The sequence below is a fragment of the Salvelinus namaycush genome, chromosome 35 (genome assembly GCF_016432855.1).
Source record: "Salvelinus namaycush isolate Seneca chromosome 35, SaNama_1.0, whole genome shotgun sequence".
NCBI classification, from domain to species: domain Eukaryota; kingdom Metazoa; phylum Chordata; class Actinopteri; order Salmoniformes; family Salmonidae; genus Salvelinus; species Salvelinus namaycush.
In genome coordinates this window covers 17,214,961-17,242,069 of record NC_052341.1, presented here as the reverse complement: position 1 = coordinate 17,242,069, position 27,109 = coordinate 17,214,961, and the positions used below count along the sequence as shown (strand labels likewise).

At 43.4% G+C, this 27,109-nt stretch overlaps 1 protein-coding gene across 1 annotated transcript; it reads right to left on the bottom strand.

The window, feature by feature from the left end:
• Nucleotides 1-1,447: 1,447 nt before the first annotated feature.
• Nucleotides 1,448-17,948, bottom strand: map3k21 (mitogen-activated protein kinase kinase kinase 21). The gene is made up of 10 exons (XM_038974999.1): nt 16,286-17,948; nt 10,343-10,523; nt 9,525-9,673; nt 8,944-9,119; nt 6,843-7,083; nt 6,223-6,339; nt 5,178-5,328; nt 4,978-5,075; nt 4,094-4,867; nt 1,448-3,970 (listed from the first exon to the last, which is right to left on the bottom strand). The coding sequence occupies exons 1-10, from the start codon at nt 17,058-17,060 to the stop codon at nt 3,576-3,578; spliced, it is 3,057 nt and encodes a 1,018-aa protein (XP_038830927.1). The 5' UTR covers nt 17,061-17,948; the 3' UTR covers nt 1,448-3,575.
• Nucleotides 17,949-27,109: the final 9,161 nt, after the last annotated feature.

Sequence of the window (27,109 nt, the reverse complement as noted above, 5' to 3'; positions counted from 1 at the left end):
TAACCATCAAATGTGTGTATAATACATGTATACCGGTAATAGGATTTTTTGTTTTTACAAATCATACATTTTTATATTTTACAGATTTAACCTTATCTATGAAGGAAAAAAATCTATTACAATGTATTCAATTTCTTGGGATAAACTTCTTTAAAACACAATACAGATTCATTCAGGAAATAACTAGAATACATACACTAGGTCACAAATAAAAGTATGTACATGGATACTACATAACAAATCAACTTTCTTTTTTAATAAAATACATTTGTCAATTTTACTTTTACATAATTTCACAAACCAAACGGCTGATTTAAAAATACAGTATCAAAAATCTGTCTCATGGAATGTGAGCGACTTTGAGCTTTGGTGAAAGTGTTGGGAACATAGGAGACGGTAGGTTGTTTTCTCCCTCGTCAACACAGAGTCTGCAGATCAACAGCAGAGCTCATTCACCTCTATCTCAGGGTTTCCCAAAGTCGCCCCCCCCCCCACCAGCACTACACAGCTGATCCTCAGGACCGAGTTTGGGAAACCCTGCTATAGAGTACCACAGTATGAGTCATAGATACCCATAAAACCTAGCGGTTAAACAGGGAAATGGTTTCAATCGTTTTTCCACCATTCATTTTTCCCATAGGGGATTTTAGAAACACTTCAAATAAGGGCTGTGTAGGCTTACCCTGGTGTGACGTTTTGATAACAGTCACACATCTACACACAATACCTTATACAGAAATATCTGATTTACATAAGTATTCACACCCCTGACTTAATACATGTTAGAATCACCTTTTGGCAGAGATTACAGCTGTGAGTCTTTCTGGGTAAGTCTTTAAGTGCTTTTCACACCTGGATTGTACAATATTTGCACATTATTATCATTAAAACAATTATTTAAGCTCTTGTCAAGTTGATTGTTGATCATTGCTTGATAGTCATGTTCAAGTTTTGCCAAGCATATTCATAACATGATGCAGCCACCACCGTTTGAAAATATGAAGAGTAGTACTCAGCGATGTTGGATTTTCCCAAAAACAACACTTTGTATTCAGGACAAAGTTTAATTCCTTTGCCACATTTTTTGCAGTTTTACTTTAGTGCCTTATTGCAAACAGGATGCATGTTTTCTATTTTTTTCTCTCTCTTTCTGTACAGGCTTTCTTTTCACTTTGTCATTTAGGTTACTAATGTGGAGTAACTACAATGTTGTTGATCCATCCTCAGTTTTCTCCTATCATGGTGAAATCCCTGAGCGGTTTCCTTCCTCACCAGCAACTTGAGTTAGGAAGGATGCCTGTATCTTTGTAGTGATTGTGTGTTTTGATACACCATCCAAAGTGTAATAACTTCACCATGCTCAAACAGATATTTAATATATTTTTAACCTGTCTACCAATAAGTGCCCTTCTTTGCGAGGCATTGGAAAACCTCTGGTCTTTGTGGTTGAATCTGTGTTTGAAATTCACTGCTCGACTGAGGGACCTTACAATTATCTGTATGTGTGGGGTACAGAGATGAGGTAGTCATTCAAAAATCTTGTTAAATACTATTGCACACATGCAACTTACTCCTGAACTTATTTAGGCTTGCCATAAAAGGGGTTGAATCAAGATATTTCAGCGTTTCCTTTTAAATTTGTAAACATTTCTAAAAAAAAAAATGGTATTGGGTGTAGTGACACAATCTCAATTGAACCCATTTTAAATTGACTAAACATTTTGAAAAAGTCAAGGGGTGTAAATACTTTCTGAAGGTATGCATTCAGATTTGTTTAGTATGGTCGTCTTGAGTTGATTTACATTTCCAGAAAGAACGTGGGGGGTTTCTGAGGATTCATGCTGGTTGAAAGACCTATCATGCTAATCAGCCATTCTTGAAGTGGTTCAAGTATAAAAGAAGGTTGAGGTCAACTGATGTATTACTTAAAGCCTGTGATTGTTAACATGGGGATAAAAGAGCACTGCGATTCTGTGAACAAAATGTGATAAAACAGGTTTCAAAAAAATAAAATAACTAAAGATCTGTAAATGTCTGTCATCTCAAACTCTTGTAGTGATCTTTTCCCAAGCACAGCAAACACAATGCTAATAAAAAGTATGAAAAAGAAAGCCTTATCAAAGTTGTTGTATTAATGGCAGGCATAACATGTCAGGATATAGCAAGGACCCCATAAATGCTCTAGCTATGACAATGTGATCTCAAAGGCAGTGTTTACATTTTATTTTATTTTTTTAATTTTATTTTTTTAAATAAGGTATTCTTCCAGTTCTACTGACTTCAACAGCTGACTGGGATGTTCCATTAGGAATATTGATTTAAAACAGTACTACAAAAGGAGATTAACCTTCAGTATTCTTTGAAAACAGTATAACGGGACGAACAAAAATACTGTACATTGGATATTTACAGGACAGTTTTACATGTTGCTCGGTACTGATGACTTGCATGGGACTGAATATTTAGACGATAACAACTTGTATAGTCTAGGTGCATCAAAAAGAAGGCAGTTCCTATCAGCAATCATTTTCATATTAACAAAAAGCTAAGGAATACTGCATCTGTTACTCAAACAAGTATTGGAATGTTTTTTCAAAATGTCATTCCATCTTTAGGCATTATCTTTATGAACAAAGGTGTGAAATAATCAATACTGTAATGATAACCATTCACACAAAATATACATTTATGATAAGCCAAATAAAACACCTTCATACTTCCCCCCCATCCAATCACCATTTCTTTGATCTTCAAAATAGTGTTTGCACAGGAAGCTAGGTAGACTAAGCCCCCATGTGAATTGGTTTCGAGCCAAATGGTCATATTCCACAAAAAACATAGCAGCGAATAATGCTGAATAGTCTGTACAGTAGTGCTACTGGTTCAGTTGTTTGTAACGCTTGTCTAGTCGTATAGTGGTAAGGTAGTGGCTGACCAGGCCTTGTTTAGTGTTTCAGTGTTGAGACTAGGATCTCCAGTGTTGTTGATTGCACTGTTACTCTACATCTGTCAGTTGAGCCACATGTTGACTTCCAGACAGAAGTCAAAGATAAGCCTAAGACATTCAATATTACCTCTGACATTGGACAGAACTTGTCCTAAAATAAACACTGTGGTATCTATAAAATAGAATCGATGAACAAAATCAATAGAAAAAAAATAACCAGCATTAAATCAAATTGGAGAAAAATATATTTAGACAAAAGCAAATGAACATTGTTTGACATTTTAAAGTACGCATCATTTTCTAACTTGAGATGCCACGATCCAAACCAGTGTGTGTGCAGAAATGGCGCCATTTTTGCAAGAACAAAAAATGGAACGTGTTCCTTCGTTGTTCAATCAACCTGATGCTATTGAAATATGTTTTTCCCCCCAATATTAAATTACCTAGCAAAATATTAGATATAAATTTTAAAAAAGCACAGGTATCATCAAGCAGCAGTGGCCCACATTCAGTTTAAAAAAACATGAGGGCAGTGGAATGCCCTGGAATGTCAAATAAGAGTTGTTGATCCAACTCAAACGTTAAAGATTGTGCTCTGGTACCCTGGTAATAAGGCAGCTTATTTCTGCTATGACAAGAACTTTTTCTCTAGTTCGAAGACGGAAGGGCGACTGGGGCTGCTCTGAATTCGGCAGAGGGGCACGGTGCAGTCACGTTTCTGCCCCTCTGTGTCCATGTCCAGCAGAGAGCAGTCCATCTTGACCTCAGTGGAAGAGAGGACGATGTTGAGGCTCCTGGCGCTCTTCTCGCCAGAGTAGTGGCCCAGGGAGTAGCTCTTGTTTTGGCCCCTCAAGAGACCCCAGGAGTGGGGTTTGCCCCGGAGGGACAGAGGCCGGGGTCTGGAAGCAACAGTCTCCCCACTGGCTGCTTTCTCAGGGGTCTCCTCCCTGTCAGACTTCTTCTGAGAGGTCGTGGTGGAAGACTGTCCCGACGAGGTCGTGTGACAGCCAGATGTACCATTAGCTGTGGAAATAAATTAAGTCAGTTTCATTGCAACAGTTCAGGGCGCAGTTGTACAGTGGTGTCACCTCACAGCATTAAAGAACACTACTGCATTATACAGTCCTGACTGTCACTTTCACTCACTGTCCTGAACGACGGACGAGTTCTTCCTTCGGAGGCTAGAGCCCATGCTCTGAGGCGGAGTCTGCTCTGAGGCTGCAGGCTGGGGGAGGGGCTCGACCTCAGCTTGAGTCCTGCTGCCCGGCCCCTGTGGACCCTGTGGCTGGGAGCCGCTGTTGGGCTGTGCTCTGGGGTCTACCTCCTTCACAGGGATGGGCTCAGGCCCCTCCACGTCCGACTGCAGGAGGCACTTGGTGGAGTTGCACTCTGAGATGGAGGACATGGAGATGAGGTTGACAGGGCCTTGGGAGCCCGCCGACAAGGATAAGGCTGCTTCCTCCTTGCGGGAGGAACGTCCACCAGGGGGGCTGGTGCTGCGGCGGAAGCGTGTGGCGCGCTGGAACAGACCCTCTTTCTTCTTCTTCTCCACGCTGGGCTGGGGCTCAGGGTCGTCTCCCGGTGGGGCCTTGAGCGTGTCACGCAGGTCGAAGCCCAGCCCCACCGAGGCCAGCATCGAGGCACAGACGTAGAGCACGGTATCTGTCCGGCGGCGAGCTGAGGCCCTCTTCAGACTGTTGGTGGGGGTGTGCTGGGGGGTGGTGCTGGTGGAGCTGGCTGAGGTGGTGCTGGGGTCCTCCAGGCCTTCCCCAGGGCAGCCTCCTGCCGTCCCCTCACCCCCCTGCTGCTGCTCATCCTTCCACAGAGGTAGATCGATGTACACCTGATTGGGGAACTTCAGTTGCTTTGGTTTGCTGTTGTCCGAGCTATCTGGTGAGCATATCTCATCTTTATTGGTCCCTAAACATGAAGGACGAGGACAGAGACAAATAGTCATTGATAAGCTTTTGACAAGGACTAAGAAATGGTATTGTTGTATCTGATTATATTAGAAAACAGATTTTCCTCACCTTGCTGCTCTGCAAACAACGCAGCCAATGGAACTGACTTCTGGGACTTCACCAGACTGGTGGACCAGGGGTTGTTTCCATCAGACAGTGGCCTCACTCTGCCAGGACAAGTCAATTTCATCAAACAACCCACACAGACACCATGAAGATGACAGAAGAAATACTGAATGGAGATGGAAAGAAACACTAATGTCCTGTACCTTTCAGCACAGTTTCCCCGCTCCTTGGTCTGAACGGAGCTCGGTCCCCACGTTCGCCCCTTCTTCTTAATCCCCTTCTTGACATCATCAAACTCCTCTGGCTTGTAGATGGTGCTTCGTCCCCATGTCCTGTTGCTCTCGTCCAGAGTCACTGTGATGAAGCAGCAAACATCAGTCAACAACTGGCAGAGTACTCCAATGCCCCAGTGACAAATCTCTGTGAGAGTCCAGGCCACCAGCAGATATATTAGTCTTCAAACACCTGAGTAGCTAAGCAATTAGAGGACTGGATTATTTGAGAAGACAACCTTCACCGCAATAAGAAATATAATCCCTGCAGCTAAACACGGGTTAGGAAATCAAAAAGACCCAGTATTTTATGTCAATATTTCAAGAACAGGTTGGGTTGCAAACAACAACAAAAACTTCTGTGATAAACATTACAGGTTACAAACAGCCTCTGACGCATCCCAACGTGTTCTTCATTTCAAAGCAAACCCATATTATTATCAGTAGTAGTAAAAACCCTGAAACACCCTGGGCTTTTCAGAGGATAAACCCCAAGTTCATTTTCTGAAATCAGCGATGATGATAGTCCATCAAGTTGTCTTAGTAGCCAGAAGCACACAGGCAGCAGCTGGTAGTTGGTTGTTAGAACCTTAGCAGTTGAGAAACACGTTAGCCAGTGCACACACACAGCAGACAGTGGCCACATCCCAACAATGCCACAGTTGCTTGCCTTTCTTCCTAAACCCAGTAGAGGGCTGGCACTCGCTGGTGATATCCACATCCTGGTGATACACATACATACTGCCCCTTCGGATACTGTCAATGCGGGCACACACTAGAGGGAGAAAACATTCACGCAGAACCACATCAGCATTTGGAGAGGGAAGCTTACCCAGTCATAACAGCTATGCCACAATGAAGCACACATAAAAATACTTTATTTGATAGTTACATTGTTTTGTTATGCATTTGACCCAGGTCTGTCGTGTTCCTGTGTTAATGCAGTATGTGGATTGATTGTCTGAGGTGCACTTACACTGGATGGCCCGGAGGCGGGGTATGAGTGTGGGGCTGCTGGGGGGGCTGGAGCTGTTCAGACTCCTCCTCTTGTCCATGGAGGGTGACGCCTGCACCGTGATCTTGTGCTGGAAATCTAGAAAACAGAGACACAGGCCAGGGTGGTTGGTCACTTGTTTAGCTTTTACCATTTGTGTAATCTCTAGTGGACAGACTACGCAACATAAATGGTATCGTAATGTCTGTCAAAAGACTGGGATGCGATGACTAACGAGCAACCGTAGTTCCGGTGCTTTGGTTTTCCATCACTGGTTATTTTGAGATTATTTGGGTGAAGGTGGTCCTTAAAGTGGGGGCGGGATTTCAAGCTTTGATTTTAAGTGGAATTTTTTTTTGCCTGCGAGTTTCCGTTTAGGGGGGTGGAGACTTTTTTAGTCTCGTTAATATCTTACCTCATACATCTATGAGAAAGAGAGAACCTAATTGAGCATTTGACCAAATAACGCAACATTTTTGTTCTGGGTGTCCGAGATTACCATTGGTGTAAAATTTGTTGAACTTTTTTTCTCAACTCGAAGATAACATTGACTTAAAGACAGACTATCTCGACAAGACAGAAAGACAGTCAGAAACACCCACCTGACGGCAGGCTGATGCGGTTGCCGTCCTTGAGTTTGAGGCGGCTACGTTTGAACTTGCCCTTCCTCTTCTTGACGTTGGGCTTGTCCTTGTTGAGCTGGAAGATGAGGATGTTGAGTTCCCTCTCCAGCACATTGATCTCCCGCTCCGCCAGCTGCTGCTCCCTCCTCTTCAGCAGCTCCTCGTGGGACTTCTGCTGCAGCGCCGCACGCGTCAGCTCCTCCTCACGCGAACGCAGCTCCTACAGGAAGGAAGGAACACATGTAGGAGGGTCAGATGACAGACAACTCTGTATAATATATTTTGTCCCCCTACATTTTGCATTCGGTAGGGTGCACGACTTGCCCAAAGTAACAAAATTATAAATTGAGACCAATCGAAGCCAAGGAGGGGGAGGGAGGGACAGCGATAGGCAGGTGTGCCCGCCTCTGCAATACAATGATAGGGGAAACACTGGAAAAATGATCCACAGCGACAGGTTCTAGACAGGGCATTATATCCTTATCCCTTCTATCATTTGTGCTAAAAATAATTCACAAATACCTTCCTTGTTTACAGATTTACCTTTGCAAATAACTCCAAACACCATCCAGCAGAGCAGTGATCAGTGCCCTGGAGCAGAGCCCTGAGTGAAGGAGAGCTCTTTTAAGAGAGGCTGGCCAGCACTCACAGGTTGTAAATCCTAACTGGCTTCATGGAGCTATGCAGACCTTGTGGTGTGTGGGGAAGCGATGACTAAGCCAAAGACCACAAGCTAAAGGGGGCCCCTCAGTTGCTGAGACACAGCTACAGAGTGGTAGAGAGGCCTTGGACTGCCTGGCTAAGAGGCTGCCAACTCTTGATTGTCAACTAGGTTGCAAATGTAGGGTTAACAAAATCAGTTGATCTACTCTGCAGGGCAGCATTTGGATTTCATGTTCTTGATTTTGTTTAGGTTCCTCTCATAAAACGGAATAATCCTTAATGAATGACTTCTGCAAAGCAGCTTTACAAACCCACTGAAGTGAAATTTTGAGTTATGTTGTGTAACAACGTTGCAACTTGTGATGTTGAAAAACTATATAATAATATGTGTTAAAAATAACTGAAAAACAATAGCCCTATATACTTCCGGCAAAAAACGTCACTGAAGTTTTAGAAGAAAGCTGAACCTCATTATACCTACAGTAGGTTTAGACTTATGGTCCCTCAGAAATATAGATGGATAAGCGTTTTAGATCATATGCAACTTTTAACAATGGAATGTAGAAACTCACACTCTGGAGGAACAATGTATGACTGTCTGTGCTTCTGTTACCTTTTAGAGGTAATGAAATGAAATGTATGGGGAAATAACATGAAGAATTGACATGCTATCCCTGGGAGAGATTTGACATATTTCGCAATTTGCCAAGTTTGCTGCTTAACAATTCAGCTGAATTTACACGAAAGCGCATTTGATATAAGAGGAGGGACTAAGGGGAAATACTTAAAACCATTAACACTACCGGTAATACCTTATTTTGTTAGACACGATTAGCTCGCTCCCAGAAATTAACCATTCAAATCAAAGCATTTCCTTAACTACAGGTTTATTGCACAGCTGCCTTCCAATCGCTTCTAACCTTATACTTCTCAGTTTATACTTGAGCTATACACCTTACCTACTTAATGAAGCAACAAAGGATGAGTAAATTATAAAACAGGTCAAATGTACTTAGTGAAAATTCTAAATACATTGCACAACATCTCTCACTGTTTCCTGAGTGCTGACATAATGCCTCTCACCATTCACATCACGGCATTATGTTTGAGAATACATGCCCCTACACTGATCAAATGAACGAAGGCATACGGGGAGGGATGTGACACTTGCTATTATTACAGATGTATGGTCTTAATTTGACCGACATTGTCACAGCAAAATAATCCTGTAGCACAGGATCTGAACGTATAATCCATAATGTTGCTACATGCAAAGTACAATACTGTTAATATAATTGTGTGTTAGTGTGGGTTTTTAGTGAATTTATGTAAATCATGAAACTCTTATGCATTTCCTGCGATGAAGGAAAATTCTCAGCAACAAAAGAGTGATCAAATTAAGCTCCTACACCTGTACCTTCTCTTTTGTCCTGAGCTCGTCAAACATCTCCTGGATCTCCACCCTCCAGTCCTCCTGCATGGAGTGGAAGGAGTCTTGGGGCATAGTGGCCATCACCGCCTCCTCTATGGCTGTCAGCTGCTCCAGGATGGAGGCAAACGACGGCCGGATGTGGGGGTCCTGTTCCCAGCACTCTGAGATAAAAAACAATGTGGAACCAAGATTGGGATCAATGTTGTGGAACTAAATCAATACCAATATCTAGTTGTGTGATGCAAATTATTATTTATTTTTTAAAGTATATATGATTTATTGTCACATAAACCGTATAGGTGCAGTGAAATGGGTTGTTTTACAGGGTCAGCCATAGTAGTACGGCGCCCTGGAGCAAATTAGGGTTAAGTGCCTTGCTCAAGGGCCCATCTGCAGATTTGTCACCAGTGTCGGCTTGGGTATTTGAACCAGCGACCAAATACACACACAAATGTCCTGGAATGAGAGTGTATTATCCTATGAATGTACTTCAGGCAACATGAGTTCTTCAAAAATGGGTTGAGGAACGGTAACAGCAGATGGATGGTCAGACTTGGTGAGAGCACCTTCCATGAGCTTGGCGAAGGGTTCTGGGCAGGTGGATGGAATAGGGAGGGTTAACTTGTTGACAGCCACACCATAGGCCACAGCCAGCCCATCAATCCCACGGTAAGGCACCTCTCCTGTCAGCAACTCCCATAACAGGACCCCATAACTAGTAGAGAAAACACAGATACAGTGAGCACAATGTCCTAATATTATAACACTATTTTAACACTCAAATTCACATTGCCTAAAGCTTTCTTGATGTGCTTAGACCTGCTGTTTAGAGGAACTTGTTCTTGAATAATGGACATGTTGAATACTAAATAATGGCAGTAAAATGTTGTTTACCTGTACAGTGCAAACACAAATGATCCTGTTGAGATTAAGCACCAAGCCTACAGTAATCATCTTTCATGAAATTAATGTTAGCTCCTGATGCATCAGATTGTATTAACCAGTGGAGGGTGTTCAGGGCTACTGTAGGCTATACTGCACATAGTAGTAGTACAGAATGTACATAAAGTTATCTGATAAAACAGTTTTGGTTTAAACAAAATAACAAATCAAATCAATTTATATATATATATATTACATCAGCTGATATCTCAAAGTGCTGTACAGAAACCCAGCCTAAAACCCCAAACAGCAAGCAATGCAGGTGTAGAAACACGGGAGAGCACTTATCAGAAATAGGCCAGGACAAATGTTTCTAAATGTCTTAAAATTAAAGGAGTATCATGGTGCCACCTTTCCAAATCATAATTTCCTAAAAACCCTATTGATTCCAGTCTGACTGTGTTTGGAACAGAGAGAAGGAGCGTGCTGTTGTTTTTTTTACCTCCAGACATCGCTGCCTTTGGAGAAGAGGGAGGACTTGATGACTTCGGGGGCCATCCATGAGTACGTGCCAGCAGCACTCATCTTGGTGGTGTTGTGCCACTCTCTGGCTAAGCCAAAGTCTGTGATCTTCAAAGTCTTCCTTCCAATGTCATCGTTCTCTATTTTTTCAAGCAACAAAACTAGGTAAAAAGTAGAGGACAGAGGAGAGGGTTGGTTTGGCGACACACAATGGGATATCTTCTAGGTGTAAAAACAAATTTAAAAAAGCAGCTTTTTCATTATGATCAACGGGGAAGATGACAGGATTATAATAGATCTGTCCCCAGGTCTTAAACATTCTTTATACTGATACTTACAGAACCTGTCTGTAAGGCAAAACCGAACACACCACCCTTTAACTGAATGAATAGGCTAGAAACAGTATGAAGTGTTCTCAGAGGACTGCAGTTTTTGCTTTATTTAAAGACGATGTGAATATGAAGAACTTTGTGCGATTCAAACAATATAAATATGCAGTGAAACCCGATTACTACTCCTCTAATTTAGAAGACATTCTTCCTCGTGGACATATAGACAATATAGATATTACATACTGTACCCAAACTATAGGCCTAGCTAAAGAAGGGAGGCCATTGTTTACTTTGGCAGGTGTGCCGCCCTCTACTTATTAAGAACCTATTAACATTGGCATTCACCCCAGGTTTGGACACCTGTTGATTAAAGAGAATGTGTAACAGTCTCTAAGACTGGGGGTGGTTGCCTGAAAGTCAGATATCAGCTCATTCTGTCCTTGACTCCTCCATATCAATACCATATCCAACTTGGCCAAGCTAACAAAACACCATTATCTAAAAACTACAACACATATTTAATTTTACAAGGGAGCACTTTTAACTTTCCCATGCCCGGAATGTTAATAATCATCTACTCCAGAATAGAGCATACAGTAGATAAGGACAGCCAGAAGAGACCTTGACTCTACTGCCAGCTCACAGTCACTGACTTGCCAAATGAGAGGGTGACAAAGCACACAACATAGGCTACATCTGGAGGAGGGTAATGTAACAAAATCACAGTGGACAAGGACAGCAACAATATTGTGGAGAGCTATGGCAGTGTAAGATTATTTTTGTCCTTATTTGTGTCTGTTATTTGTAGAAGATAAATATACTGTAACTGACATAGCATCTACCTTCATTTAGATTTAAACAAATATGTTCTTTAGAGTGGCACAATATTCAAGTAGGCTTATAGGAAGAAACTAGGCCTATTCCTAAATGTGACAATTGGCATTCCATTTCAAAATAGGTTTTTCTGGCCTATAAAATACAGCGGTTTCATCTAATTGTCCATGATTCTATAAATTCTGATTAGGCTAGTTACCCGACATAACTCTATATTTTTCCAGAACAGGATACAGAAAAGTGGTATGTTCATTGATAACAGACTCCCTGATTACATGATATACTAATGCTAACCTTACCCTGAATGCTGGTCCAAACCTCTGAATACAAGTCGGGTTGACATAGGCTGTATTTCAGTGAGACGCCCATGGCACATTTCAGGCCTTTAAAGGAGTTTCCTCAGATGTGGATGTCGGAACCTGAGCTCTGCCATAGTAATTAACATGATTCGGTAGCAGGGAGGGGAGCAAACCACAGCCTAAAGGACTATCTTTAAAAACCAATTTGTTGAGTATTTCTAACATAGACAAACTATAGGTCTAGTCTATTAGGCCGTAGGCCTGGGTGGCACTGAGAAAAATGTCTTTCCCCCTGTTATTTTTCTGACCATTTCCCTTGTGTTTCTACCACACTATATAAACAAAAAAAGTTAGCCTTAAAAGGTACCAGCTCAAGGTGATAATTTGTAGACAGAACACTGGGTTGAGTCAGTCAGGTTTTCTCCAGCTGTTGGACTATTCAAGATGCCGGATAATAGGCAGTTCTTTGGTGGCAATAATAAAAAAATACTCAAAGCTTTCCCAGTTTTCCTTTCAGAAAAAAAACTACAGTAAGCGAACTACTCATTGTGGTTAACTGCAGGGAAGTTTAAAAAAAGTTGCCTTGCAATCTATAGTAATGCTTAGCTTACTTAAGCCCTCCTCTGTAAGGGCATATATATTTACAGTAACAATTTTATAGGTTAGGGTGTAAACTTGAGCACTAGACACAACAATAGCCATGACTTGGATACACAAAATAACAGTGTGCACTTCAACAGGGCACTATTGTTACCTCCATTCTGGAGCGAGATTCTTGACATTCTTTAACCTTTGCATCTCTGTGCCCGAAACTACAAAATTAAAGTGTTATGAGGGCTGGCAAGAGGCCAAGTTTCAGTGTGCTCTGCACTGCCTGCCAATGAACATTTCGTCCATCTACAGTACCTCTCTGCTCTCCAACTCCAATCAGCAAGAAGGAATAACCTCTTGTAAAAAAAATGTGAAGAATTTAAAAGTTGCAGCTGTTGTGGAGATTAAATATAATGAAAATAAGCCTTTCAGACCCAGGAGTCTGGGCATTCTTGTGGCTGCTGTCACCTAGCAACTAGTGCTTGACCACTCCATTGTGCAAACTTATGTTAAGCTTTTGCCCCTCATTAGCGGCATTCCTCCTTCGACCGAGGTATTAAAAGATTAAGACACACAAAGACACACAATTTCACTGACTTTTTGATATTCCCTTCAAATAATCATTGATCAAATCAGTGTCTAGTACTACACTAAGTAAATTGTGGGTTGATCAGTTCTGAAGGTGAAGGTAGTTGGGTATTGAAAGTTTGTGCACTGCATTTTGCCTCATCTTACAATGCATGCTCAAGACAAACATTCACAACAATATCCCACAGATGAATTGCCCTCTGGGCTCCCTTATTTGTGGCTGGTGTCCTAAGTAACTGGTTTAAACAGAAAGTGTATAGTTCCCAGTGGGGGTCAGTGGGTAAATTCAGTGAGCCCCCTAAACAAACACATTTCCCCCCAATTAAATTCAGCAGGCTACCAGTGCTGTCTGTCACAATAATGTGGAAAGATACACACTAACTTGTGTTAGCAGTGCAGTGCTGCTTGGGGGTGGGGTGTGAGCCAGTGTCTATTGTCCATTTAACATGTGCTACCGTGCTACCCGAATAGCTGTTCAATAGAAGAGGTTGGGTTTGCCCACACCGTGAAAGTTTGTACTATGTACTATCTGACAGTACTATGTAGACACGTGTATGATTCCCCAGTGAAAACAAAAATACAGTAAAATTGATGAACAAGGTTCACCTTCTGAGAAATCTGAGCCTGATAAGACGAGCCACTATCGGTATACCGCAAAACAGACACTGTGCCAGAATCATGTTTCACACAACACAGCGGTGATGTCTCACTCTGAAGTACATAGCCACAGTCAACTCAAAAATGTTCATGCATTATTTAGAGGGACGACTCAGAGGCCTCAAAATCCCCACCAAGGTTTGAGTCTAAATATTCTCACCAACTGAAAAACATGCCTAAAACCTAACTGTAGCAAGGGTCAGTTCTAGAATCATGTTTTCTAGTGGCTCAGTTTGGTTTGGTTCTTGCAACACCGGGATTGTGGGTTTGATTTCCACATGGGCCATATAAGCCTAATATGAGAAGTTTAGGAAAATAACCATATTATCATTACAATTGTGAGCTCCAACATTGTAACAGCACTCGTGATTTAGGAGCACATACACTGATGACATGGTTTGAAGTTGAGTGTTTAGTAAATCAGGGGCTTAATTTGAGACAATATTTCTGGGGGGGTTGGGGTTAGGGACCCCAGCTGAGCAAAGGTTGATCTTACTTCACATCCTCTTGAGGGTCCCCCCCCCTGCATACAAAGATCCTTCTTTAGGGCCCTGCCTGGTTCTCACATGCCCTGAAGAGGATCTGGGTTTCTGAGGATCAGCCACATGCCTAACAGAACGACAAGCAGATGGAGAGCTCTCAGCTGCTTGTACAGGCCTCTGAAGTCCATAGGGGTGACAGAAAAGGACAGAGTTGGGAAAGGGAAAGTTGCCTGTGTACTGTGGAAATTAATGGAATGCGGAGATGGTGCAATTTCATAGCAGCAATGATTCTGCACTTCCCAAAGGCAGACTGACGTATTTGGGTCAGAATGTAAAACATTACTGCTTTGGCCAATTTAAATTAAATCTGTAATATGTAACTTTTTGGGCAACCTGATCAAATTAGCATAGACATGTGTTATAGGTCTGTCATTCGCAATGAAAGCAAGTCTAAGAAGGGGTAAATCTGTTCTATGTGCACTATTTCTATGCTTCCCATTCAGTTTCGTATTTGCGTCTTCATTTTGGTTTTGTACACCCGCTTCACAGCTGAAAATACAATAGTTTTGTTTAGTGAAAAGATATTGCACAGCGGTTTAGAAGGTACAATGATTCTCTGCACTTGCTTGTTTTGTCACAAACTGAAATTAGGCAAACTACTACAATTTTAGCAACCCGGAAATGGCAGAGCGATTTCTGCATTTTGCACCTTTAACTTAATGTATTGTCACAGAGTTCCCGTTCAATTACTTGTCACGCAATATGGGACAGATACTGTACCAATACTTTTGGAGCGCACATTTTTTGTTGTTTCGGCTCCGTACTCTGTACTTGGATTTGAAATGATACAATGACTATGGAGGTTAACGTGCAGATTGTCAGCTTTAATTTTAGGGTATTTACAACCATATCGGGTGAACACTTCTACATTAATATGGATGCTACCATGATTACGGATAGTCCTGAATCAATCGTGAATAATAATATATTATACCCTCAAAACATGCTAATATCTCACCATTACAATATCAGGGGAGGTGAGCATTTTGGGGGGGTATGATATTTGTACGTGTAACTTTCTAGCTCATCATTATTCACGATTCATTCAGGACTATCCATAATCATGGTCGCATGCACATTAATGTAGTGTTTAAAAACATACTATTTTCTTATTTACAATAAAAGTGACTCTAAAATGACAATACATTACTTACCATTCATTTCTATTGGGCACCAAATAATCTGAAACAACCAAACAGTTTGTCAAGTCACAAGCTTGATGCAATCATTGCTTGCTATTAATGTGGTATCAAAGTCAACTTTTGACTACTTTAATACACTTAAGTAAATTTGACCCAATACTTTTCATCCTCTAAAATGGGGGGGCCTATGTTCAAAAAGTGCTATAATTTATAAACGGTTCACCCGATATGGATGAAAATACCCTCAAATTAAAGCTGATTGTCTGCACTAACATAATTGTAGTTGTATGATTTCAAATCTAAAGTGCTGGAGTAGAGGCAAAACATGTTTCACTGTCCTAATACTTTTGGAGCTCACTGTGTGTCAACAATACCTAGGTCTATAGATATAGGAAGTAGTATGCCAGTAGTTATCTTTCAACATGCCACTGTGGCCAGGTGTTTGGTTGATTAGTGAATTAATATGATCATCCTCATGTTCTAGCATATCATTAAATGTGGGATTAGCATAAGAGGGTTTCAGAGAGTTTGTGTGATAGTTTGAACAGGGAAAGTCATGGCGGAGAAGACCTTGCTCTGGGTTCCACAAATCATTCCTTCAAATGCCAACCCTCAACTCTCAGTTGCAGGCCTATCTACAACGTGCATGCAGTGTCACCTGAAGTTTAAGTACAGCAGCTGAGCTTACTTTACAATAACATTCTAGGCAGCTTTCCTAATCAGACAAATTGCAAAACCCAACATTTCTTGGTGCTAGGAGATATATTGTTTGTCAGTTTTACAGTGATAGTAAAAGTGTATTCATGAGCTTTAGGGTAATGTTTTAGTTGGTAGAGGAGATTGTTGACCATTCCTGTGGCCATGTTCAGATTTTCATCTGTTCTGAAAAGTGATGGATGGTTATTTTGAGCAGATGGTAATATTGATATGTTGCTTACTGTTGCAGGATTTCAGGTCACGGTGAATAATGGGCACAACAGCCTCCTCGTGTAAGTAGTGCATGCCCCTGGCGATTTGAACAGCCCAGTTGACAAGAATGTGTGGGGGTATCCTCCGACCTGTCAAAGCCCGGTTAAGAGTCCCTCCGCGAGCATATTCCATCACCAAGCACAGGTTCGGCTCCTCAAGACAGACACCTTCAAGTTTTATTATATTGGGATGTTGTAGCATGGAGAAGAGCTTGGCCTCTTGTTTAACACCGTCCGAAGTTGCAGTAATGTCTTCGTCAGGATCCTGTCGGGCTGCCTTTACAGCGACCTCTTGGTCCTTCCATGCCCCTCGGTAAACTTTACCGAATCCCCCGACACCGATTATTTCCTCTAAAACCAGTTCACTAAAATCTATTTGCACGGGAGTACTCGGACGCTCCCGCACCCCTACCGTGCTACCGTCGGGAAGTCTGTAAATTGCAGGTTGATACGTAACATAATTTGCAGGGAAAATCCCAACTCGGTGGTTAATTTTACCCGTCCACCATCCTTCATCTCCCGAGATCGCAGCATCCTTCGAGAGGACCTCAACCACGTCCCCCCGCCGCAGACTAAGTTCGTCTTCTCCAGTACTTCCATAGTCAAACACAGCCGTCCACAGCGACCGGGAAAGAGGAGCAGAATGAGCCCAAGCTCTTGCGGTGGGGGAATCTGTCCAGTCATGCTCTCCCGTGTCTTTCGGTCGCCCCTCACCGTTTGGGAAACCAGCCTTGGAAACATCCATTTCTCGGTGTCTGTAGCAGAACCATAGGGTGCAAAGCTGCTGCAAAATCAAACGACCTCTACACTCATTGGAATGCTCGTGAATCGTTCAGAACGATTTCACAAATGGGCAAGACGGTCCCAACATGGTATTCCAATGTCCTGGTAAGACACGTTTGCTACTTTCTTCCACGTCGCCACTCTGGTCAAGTTTATTTGTGGATCAACTTCTGAAACGTAACTATTCAATAAGTTAGCTAGTAACGTTACCTAGTTAGAGTGCTAAGACTAGCTAGCTAGTCACCTATAAAGTTACGCTAGTTTGAATGAACAAAGCACATTTATGTAGCTAACTACTTATCAGGGTGTACGTGGAAGTTGACCCAGTCCCACTACGGACAGTGAAAAATAAGCCCCAATTACTGCTAGCTAGCTTAGTAGCTAGAAAAAACTCATACCTACAGTAGCTGTGCTAACGGTAGCTCCTGAATTATCTATCAGGCTATGAAGTTTAAGTGCCAAAATAGTAACGTTACCTGCACATTGTCGAAATAAACTTGGGTTTAACACCAGAAACATGCGCCAACAGTAGTAGCTATATCATTGTTGGTAACCGAGCTACGTTTTCATCTAACTTTTAGCTGGCAAGTTTAGCTAACGTTAGTTTAATCGCTCTCCAAACCTTTAGTTAGCTAGCCCATTCGTTACGCTAGCTAGCTTAGGTCGTCAGCCCATTGACTGCACTGACACTTTAAAAAGTTTGAATATAAATGCAGCTAATTTCTTGTCAGTATGAATCCTCGTGTAGCCAACAATATGAAGTTTTGTTGCGTTTTAATGATTCGCTAGGATCCGAAAGATAACCAAACGTTCCATCAACTTTCCTCAGAACAATCTGTACGGCCACCGAAATCGCTCTTACTACATACACTGGGCTGCCTGAGCAGCAGGCTGGTCCTGTTAGGAAGTTTGCTCGCTCGTTCGAGCTGAGCTCTTCAACACGCAGATTGGTGGATTTCCCCTCACGTGACATGCATGTCTCTACAGGAAAACAAGAAGAGGAGCAGTGGGGAGGAGCCTTCGTGTGCAGAAAAGTGCGCGCGGTGATGGCATATTATGCCATATTATTGATGATGGGAGTAATAATGAATTACATTGCTGCCATGTGTAAACCCATTATCTCATGAGCACCAACACGACAATCACAACTTCAACCAAACAGACATAACTGTTTATTAATTATACATAAACTAGCCTACATTCATTTTGCCTATAATTTAGGCATATAATTAACTGTAAATACTGTCAGGATGTAATGGCAGAATTGAGGGGAGCTGTTGTAACTTCTCAAGGGTTATCTTATTGTTTTGTGTTGGACTGTGATGTTATGCATTTCATAGACTCCTGTTATTACTGCACCCTAACAATAATACTGTGTTCTTGAACTGTTGCTTGTATAAACTGACTTGTGTAAACAATATGATAGTATTATCACATTTACATTACATTTACATTTAAGTCATTTAGCAGATTGTCACGATCGTCAACGGGACTGAGAGAGGACCAAGGCGCAGCGCGTGGAAAGTACATCTTCTTTTATTTTAAAGAAGGAAAAAACAAAACAACCGTGAAGCTATACAAACATCAGTGCTGACACAAAACACTTCGACATAGACAATTCCCCACAAACAGCTAAAGCCTATGGTTGCCTTAAATATGGCTCCCAATCAGAGACAACAATAACCAGCTGTCTCTAATTGAGACCCAATTCAGGCAACCATAGACTTTCCTAGATACCTACACTCAACCATAGACACAGCTAGACTACTATACTAAACATAAACCCAACTACTCTAATAAACCCCCTAAACCTTACAACCACCCTAGACACTACAAAAACCACATACATTCCCCATGTCACACCCTGACCTAACTAAAATAATTAAGAAAACAAAGAATACTAAGGCCAGGGCGTGACACAGATGCTCTTATCCAGAGCGACTTACAAATTGGTGCATTCACCTTATGATATCCAGTGGAACAACCACTTTACAATAGTGCATCTAAATCTTTTAAGGGGGGGGGGGGGGGGGGGGGGTTAGAAGGATTACTTTATCCTATCCTAGGCATTCCTATCCTATCACCTCCCACTATATAAGGAACATGAAACCATTTATTCTTCAAGCTCTTTCCCTGACTGCAATCAGAGGGGGATCTACCTTCCAGCTGCTCATATGTATTAAAGATTCACTATTATCATTTTAAATTTGTCTCTACCTAATCTTTGGATCAAGTTTTCCACAACATTTGGTGCCATGACCCGGATGAGAGCAACTTGACTTTTTGACCTGTTTGGCGCAACTTGGACCCAGACATCCCTCTGGCCACAACTTAAAAAGGTAAGAGACCTTATTCAAAAATCTCTGTGAGGGACTGTCTGTTTTCCAGCCAAACCTTAATGGTGAAAAATATCTTGTCCTCTTCATCCACAAAATTTGGGGGTTCAATTTGGCAGAACAATTTTATAATACTGAATCTGTCTGGTGTCTCCACTAGTGGGAATCGGTTTGCCGACATGTAGGGATTGTTTTACCTTCAATCACGTGATGCAGGAATTGGATCGCCTGCCAGTAGGAATCAGTTTGCCTACATCTAGGAAAAGTACTTTATAGCAGGAATCGGGTTGCCTGCAAGCAGGAATTGGATATCCTGCAAGTAGTAATAGGATAGCCTGCAAGTAGGAATCGGATAGCCTACAACTAGGAATTGGATAGCCTACAACTAGATTATAGTTATAATATATATAATCGGTTTGCACACATGAGAGGGTTAATGAAGGTGGTTAAAGCATTTGACTATAATTGTTTGGTTGGTATTAGGATGTGTTGAGTATAGTGAGGAAGTGATAGACCAGTGGTCAGGTAGAATTGTGTCGGTTGATAGACGTAGTTGGAAATCAAATCAAATTTTATTTGTCACATACACATGGTTAGCAGATGTTAATGCGAGTGTAGCGAAATGCTTGTGTTTCTAGTTACGAACATGCAGTAATATCTAACAAGTAATCTAACAATTTCACAACAACTACCTTATACACACAAGTGTAAAGGAAGGAATAAGAATATGTACATACAAATATATATGGATGAGCGATGGCCGAACGGCATAGGCAAGATGCAGTAGATGGTATAGAGTACAGTATATACATATGAGATGAGTAGTGTAGGGTATGTAAACATTATATAAAGTGGCATAGTTTAAAGTGACTTGTGATACATTTATTACATCCAATTTTTAATTATTAAAGTGGCTAGAGATTGAGTCAGTATGTTGGCAGCAGCCACTCAATGTTAGTGATGGCTGTTTAACAGTATGATGGCCTTGAGATAGAAGCTGCTTTTCAGTCTCTCGGTCCCAGCTTTGATGCACCTGTACTGACCTCGCCTTCTGGATGATAGCGGGGTGAACAGGCAGTGGCTCGGGTGGTTGTTGTCCTTGATGATCTTTTTGGCCTTCCTGTGACATCGGGTGGTGTAGGTGTCCTGGAGAGCAGGTAGTTTGCCCCCGGTGATGTGTTGTGCAGACCTCACTACGCTCTGGAGAGCCTTACGGTTGTGGGCAGAGCAGTTGCCGTACCAGGCGGTGATACAGCCCGACAGGATGCTCTCGGTTGTGCATCTGTAGAAGTTTGTGAGTGTTTTTGGTGACAAGCCGAATTTCTTCAGCCTCCTGAGGTTGAAGAGGCGCTGTTGCACCTTCTTCAGCACGCTGTCTGTGTGGGTGGACCATTTCAGTTTGTCCGTGATGTGTACGCCGAGGAACTTAAAACTTTCCACATTCTCCACTACTGTCCCGTCGATGTGGATAGGGGGGTGCTCCCTCTGCTGTTTCCTGAAGTCCACGTTCATCTCCTTTGTTTTGTTGACGTTGAGTGTGAGGTTATTTTCCTGACACCACACTCCGAGGGCCCTCACCTCCTCCCTGTAGGCCGTCTCGTCGTTATTGGTAATCAAGCCTACCACTGTGGTGGCATCTCAAACTTGATGATTGAGTTGGAGGCGTGCATGGCCACGCAGTCATGGGTGAACAGGGAGTACAGGAGAGGGCTGAGAACGCACCCTTGTGGGGCCCCAGTGTTGAGGATCAGCGGGGTGGAGATGTTGTTTCCTACCCTCACCACCTAGGGGTGGCCCGTCAGGAAGTCCAGGACCCAGTTGCACAGGGTGGGGTCGAGACCCAGGGTCTCGAGCTTAATGACGAGTTTGGAGGGTACTATAGTGTTAAATGTATACCATACCTTTGTCTGTACACTATACCTTGAATATATTTTATCGCCCCCAAAAACCTGCTCCTTTTACTCTCTGTTCTGGACGTCCTAGACGTCCAATTCTCATAGCTTTTAGCCGTACCCTTATCCTACCTCCTCTGTTCCTCTGGCGATGTAGAGGTGAATCCAGGCTCTGCAGTGCCTAGCTCCACTCCTATTCCCCAGGCACTCTCTTTTGATGACTTCTGTAACCGTAAAAGCCTTGGTTTCATGCATGTTAACATTAGAAGCCTCCTCCCTAAGTTTGATTTATTCACTGCTTTAGCACACTCTGCCAACCCGGATGTCTTAGCCGTGTCTGAATCCTGGCTTAGGAAGACCACCAATAACTCTGAAATCTCCATCCCTAACTAGAACATTTTCAGACAAGATAGAACGGCCAAAGGGGGCGGTGTTGCAATCTACTGCAGAGATAGCCTGCAGAGTTCTGTCCTACTATCCAGGTCTGTACCCAAACAATTTGAACTTCTACTTTTAAAAATCCACCTCTCAAAAAACAAGTCTCTCACCGTTGCCGCCTGCTATAGACCACACTCTGCCCCCAGCTGTGCTCTGGATACCATATGTGAACTGATTGCCCCCCATCTATCTTCAGAGCTCGTGCTGCTAGGTGACCTAAACTGGGACATGCTTAACACCCCAGCCATCCTACAATCTAAGCTTGATGCCCTCAATCTCCCACAAATTATCAATGAACCTACCAGGTACAACCCCAAAGCTGTAAACATGGGCACCCTCATAGATATCATCCTAACCAACTTGCCCTCTAAATTCACCTCTGCTGTTTTCAACCAAGATCTCAGCAATCACTGCCTCATTGCCTGCATCCGTAATGGGTCAGCGGTCAAACGAACTCCACTCATCACTGTCAAACGCTCCCTGAAACACTTCAGCGAGCAGGCCTTTCTAATCGACCTGGCCCGGGTATCCTGGAAGGATATTGACCTCATCCCGTCAGTAGAGGATGCCTGGTTATTCTTTAAAAATGCCTTCCTCACCATCTTAAATAAGCATGCCCCATTCAAGAAATTTAGAACCAGGAATAGATACAGCCCTTGGTTCTCTCCAGACCTGACTGCCCTTAACCAACACAAGAACATCCTGTGGCGTTCTGCATTAGCATCGAACAGCCCCCGTGAAATGCAACTTTTCATGGAAGTTAGAAACCAATATACACAGGCAGTTAGAAAAGCCAAGGCTACCTTTTTCAAGCAGAAATTTGCTTCCTGCAACACAAACTCAAAAACGTTCTGGGACATTGTAAAGTCCATGTAGAATAAGAGCACCTCCTCCCAGCTGCCCACTGCACTGAGGATAGGAAACTCTGTCACCACCGATAAATCCACTATAATTGAGAATTTCAATAAGCATTTTTCTACGGCTGGCCATGCTTTCCACCTGGCTACCCCTACCCCGGTCAACAGCACTGCACCTCCCACAGCAACTCGCCCAAGCCTTCCCCATTTCTCCTTCTCCCAAATCCAGTCAGCTGATGTTCTGAAAGAGCTGCAAAATCTGGACCCCTACAAATCAGCCGGGCTAGACAATCTGGACTCTTTCTTTCTAAAATGATCTGCCGAAATTGTTGCAACCCTTATTACTAGCCTGTTCAACCTCTCTTTCGTGTCGTCTGAGAATCCCAAAGATTGGAAAGCAGCTGTGGTCATCCCCCTCTTCAAAGGGGGGGGACACTCTTGGCCCAAACTGCTACAGACCTATATCTATCCTACCCTGCCTTTCTAAGGTCTTCGAAAGCCAAGTTAACAAACAGATCAGCAACCATTTCGAATCCCACCGTACCTTCTCCGCTATGCAATCTGGTTTCAGAGCTGGTCATGGGTGCACCTCAGCCACGCTCAAGGTCCTAAACGATATCTTAACCGCCATCGATAAGAAACAATACTGTGTAGCCGTATTCATTGACCTGGCCAAAGCTTCCGACTTTGTCAATCACCACATCCTCATCGGCAGACTCAACAGCCTTGGTTTCTCAAATGATTGCCTCGCCTGGTTCACCAACTACTTCTCCGACAGAGTTCAGTGTGTCAAATCGGAGGGCCTGTTGTCCGGGCCTCTGGCAGTCTCTGTGGGGGTGCCACAGGGTTCAATTCTTGGGCCGACTCTCTTCTCTGTATACATCAATGATGTCGCTCTTGCTGCTGGTGAGTCTCTGATCCACCTCTACGCAGACGATACCATTCTGTATACTTCTGGCCCTTCTCTGGACACTGTGTTAACAACCCTCCAGACGAGCTTCAATGCTCTTAAATACAAGTAAAACTAAATGCATGCTCTTCAACCGATCGCTGCCTGCCCCTGCCCGCCCGTCCAGTATCACTACTCTGGACGGTTCTGACTTAGAATATGTGGACAACTACAAATACCTAGGTTTCTGGTTAGACTGTAAACTCTCATTCCAGACTCACATAAAACATCTCCAATCCAAAGTTAAATCTAGAATTGGCTTCCCATTTCACAACAAAATATCCTTCACTCATGCTGCCAAACATACCCTCGTAAAACTGACCATCCTACCGATCCTCGACTTCGGCGATGTCATTTACAAAATAGCCTCCAACACCCTACTCAACAAATTGGATGCAGTCTATCACAGTGCCATCCGTTTTGTCACCAAAGCCCCATATACTACCCACTACTGCGACCTGTACGCTCTCGTTGGCTGGCCCTCGCTTCATACTCGTCGCCAAACCCACTGGCGCCAGGTCATCTACAAGACCCTGCTAGGTAAAGTCCCGCCTTATCTCTGCTCGCTGGTCACCATAGCAGCACCCACCCGTAGCACGCGTTGCAGCAGGTATATCTCACTTGTCACCCCCAAAGCCAATTCCTCCTTTGGCGCCCTCTCCTTCCAGTTCTCTGCTGCCATTGACTGGAACGAACTACAACATTTCTGAAACTGGAAACACTTATCTCCCTCACTAGCTTTAAGCACCAGCTGTCAGAGCAGCTCACAGATCACTGCACCTGTACATAGCCCATCTATAAATAGCCCAAACAACTACCACTTCCCCTACTGTATTTATTTATTTATTTATTTTTGCTCCTTTGCACCCCAGTATTTCTACTTTGCACACTCATCTACTGTCAAATCTACCATTCCAGTGTTTAATTGCTGTATTGTATTTACTTCGCCACCATGGCCTATTTATTGCCTTTACCTCCCTTATCTCACCTCATTTGCTCACATTGTGTATAGACTTCTTTTTCTATTGTATATTATTGACTGTATGTTTGTTTTACTCCATGTGTAACTCTGTGTTGTTATATGTGTCGAAATGCTTTGCTTTATCTTGGCCAGGTCGCAGTTGTAAATGAGAATTGTTCTCAACTTGCCTACCTGGTTACATAAAGGTGAAATAATATAAAATAAAATACTGAGCTGTAGTTGATGAACAGCATTTTTGCATAGGTATTCCTCTTATTCAGATGGGTTAGGGCAGTGTGCAGTGTGATTGCGATTGCGTCGCATGTGGACCTATTGGGGCGGTAAGCAAATTGGAGTGGGTCTAGGGTGTCAGGTAGGGTGGAGGTGATATGATCCTTGACTAGTTTCTCAAAGTACTTCATGATGACGGAGGTAAGTGCTACGGGGCGATAGTCATTTAGCTCAGTTACCTTAGCTTTCTTGGGAACTGGAACAATGGTGGCCCTCTTGAAGCATGTGGGAACAGCAGACAGGGATAAGGATTGATTGAATATGTCCGTAAACACACCAGCCAGCTGGTCTGCGCATGCTCTGAGGACGCAGCCGGGGATGCCGTCTGGGCCGGCAGCCATGCGAGGGTTAACACGTTAAAATGCTTTACTAACGTTGGCTGCGGTGAAGGAGAGCCCGCAGGTTTTGGTAGCGGGCCGTGTCATTGGCACTGTATTGTCCTCAAAGCGAGCAAAGAAGTTATTTAGTTTGTCTGGGAGCAGGACATCGTGGTTAGCGATGGGGCTGGTTTTCTTTTTGTAGTCCGTGATTGACTGTAGACCCTGCCACATACCTCTCGTGTCTGAGCCGTTGAATTGCGACTCTACTTTGTCTCTATACTGACGCTTAGCTTGTTTGATTGCCTTGCGGAGGGAATAGCTACACTGTTCGTATTCAGTCATGTTTCTGGTCGCCTTGCCCTGAATAAAAGCAGTGGTTCGCGCTTTCAGTTTTGCACGAATGATGCCATCAATCCACGGTTTCTGGTTGGGGAAGGTTTTAATAGTTGCTTTGGGTACAACATCACCGATGCACTTGCTAATAAACTCACTCACCGAATCAGCGTATTCATCAATGTTATTGTCCGACGCTATGCGGAACATATCCCAGTCCACGTGATCGAAGCAATCTTGAAGCGTGGAAAAAGAGAGATGAAGTGATAAATGTGTGTATGATGGGTTAATAGAGATTTTATAAATGTGTGTATAATGGGTTACTAGAGATTTGATTAAGTAACAATACAAAAACCTGGAGAAAACAATAAAAATTGAAGTGATTTGGTGTAACAATAGGGGACTAAGAAAACAATTAGAAATCATGGGTGATATACCCTCTAAATGTACCGATACATTGGCCCCTCCCTCAGTTCCCGTTACACAGCCTCAACGACCACCACCAGTGGTTTTGTGTCCTCCACTGAAAACAGAAGCCCTAACAACAGTAGTGTTACACCGCTATCCTACTCGAGCAGATTGGACCAAACTTACATCCTGTGTTTTGAATGATGGTGAAGATGCCCATGGTTTTTCGATCAGAATGAGAGACTTGTTTTTTCAAGCACTCTGGAATGGCGTCTGATGCGGAGGGGGTTAACAAGCCCCCTGGTATCAGCATTATTGTCAGAATCTATCTAAAAGATAGCGAAGGAGTCAGGCGCAGGACACAGATAAGAGTAACAATCACTGATTTACTCAATCCAAAACGTAACAAAATCCCGTTCCAAACAAGGACAAAACAGGACTCAAAATACAACACACCGGAATACACGAAAGACAATCACGCACAAAACAGAAAGGGAAACCAGAGGGTTAAATAAGGAACATAATTATGAGATGGGAACCAGGTGTGTAAACAGACAAAACAAAAGGAAAAATGAAACATGGATCGGTGGCGGCTAGAAAGCCGGTGACGTCGACCGCCCGAACAAGGAGAGGGAACAACTTGACAGTACCCCCCCCCCCCCCCCCCCCCCCTTGACCGACACCGGCCTCGGGGACGACCCGGGGGACGAGACGCAGGGCGATCCGGATGGAGTCGGTGAAATTCCTGGAGTAACGATGGGTCCAGGATGTCCCCCACCGGTACCCAGCATCTCTCCTCCGGGCCGTACCCCTCCCACTCCACGAGGTACTGAAGGCCTCTCGCCCGACGCCTTGAGTCCATGATGGCTCGCACTGTATACGCCGGGGCCCCCTCGATGTCCAGAGGGGGCGGAGGAACCTCCCGCACCTCAGACTGCTGGAGCGGACCAGCCACCACCGGTCTGAGGAGAGACACATGGAACGAGTGGTTAATACGGTAATCAGGGGGGAGCTGTAACCTATAGCAAACCTCGTTTAGTCTCCTCAGGACTTTGAATGGCCCCACAAACCGCGGACCCAGCTTCCGGCAGGGCAGGTGAAGGGGCAGGTTTCGGGTCGAGAGCCAGACCCGATCCCCCGGTGCATAACCGGGGCCTCACTGCGGTGGCGGTCGGCACTCATCTTCTGCCGCCTGATGGCCCTTTGCAGACGCACATGGGCAGCGT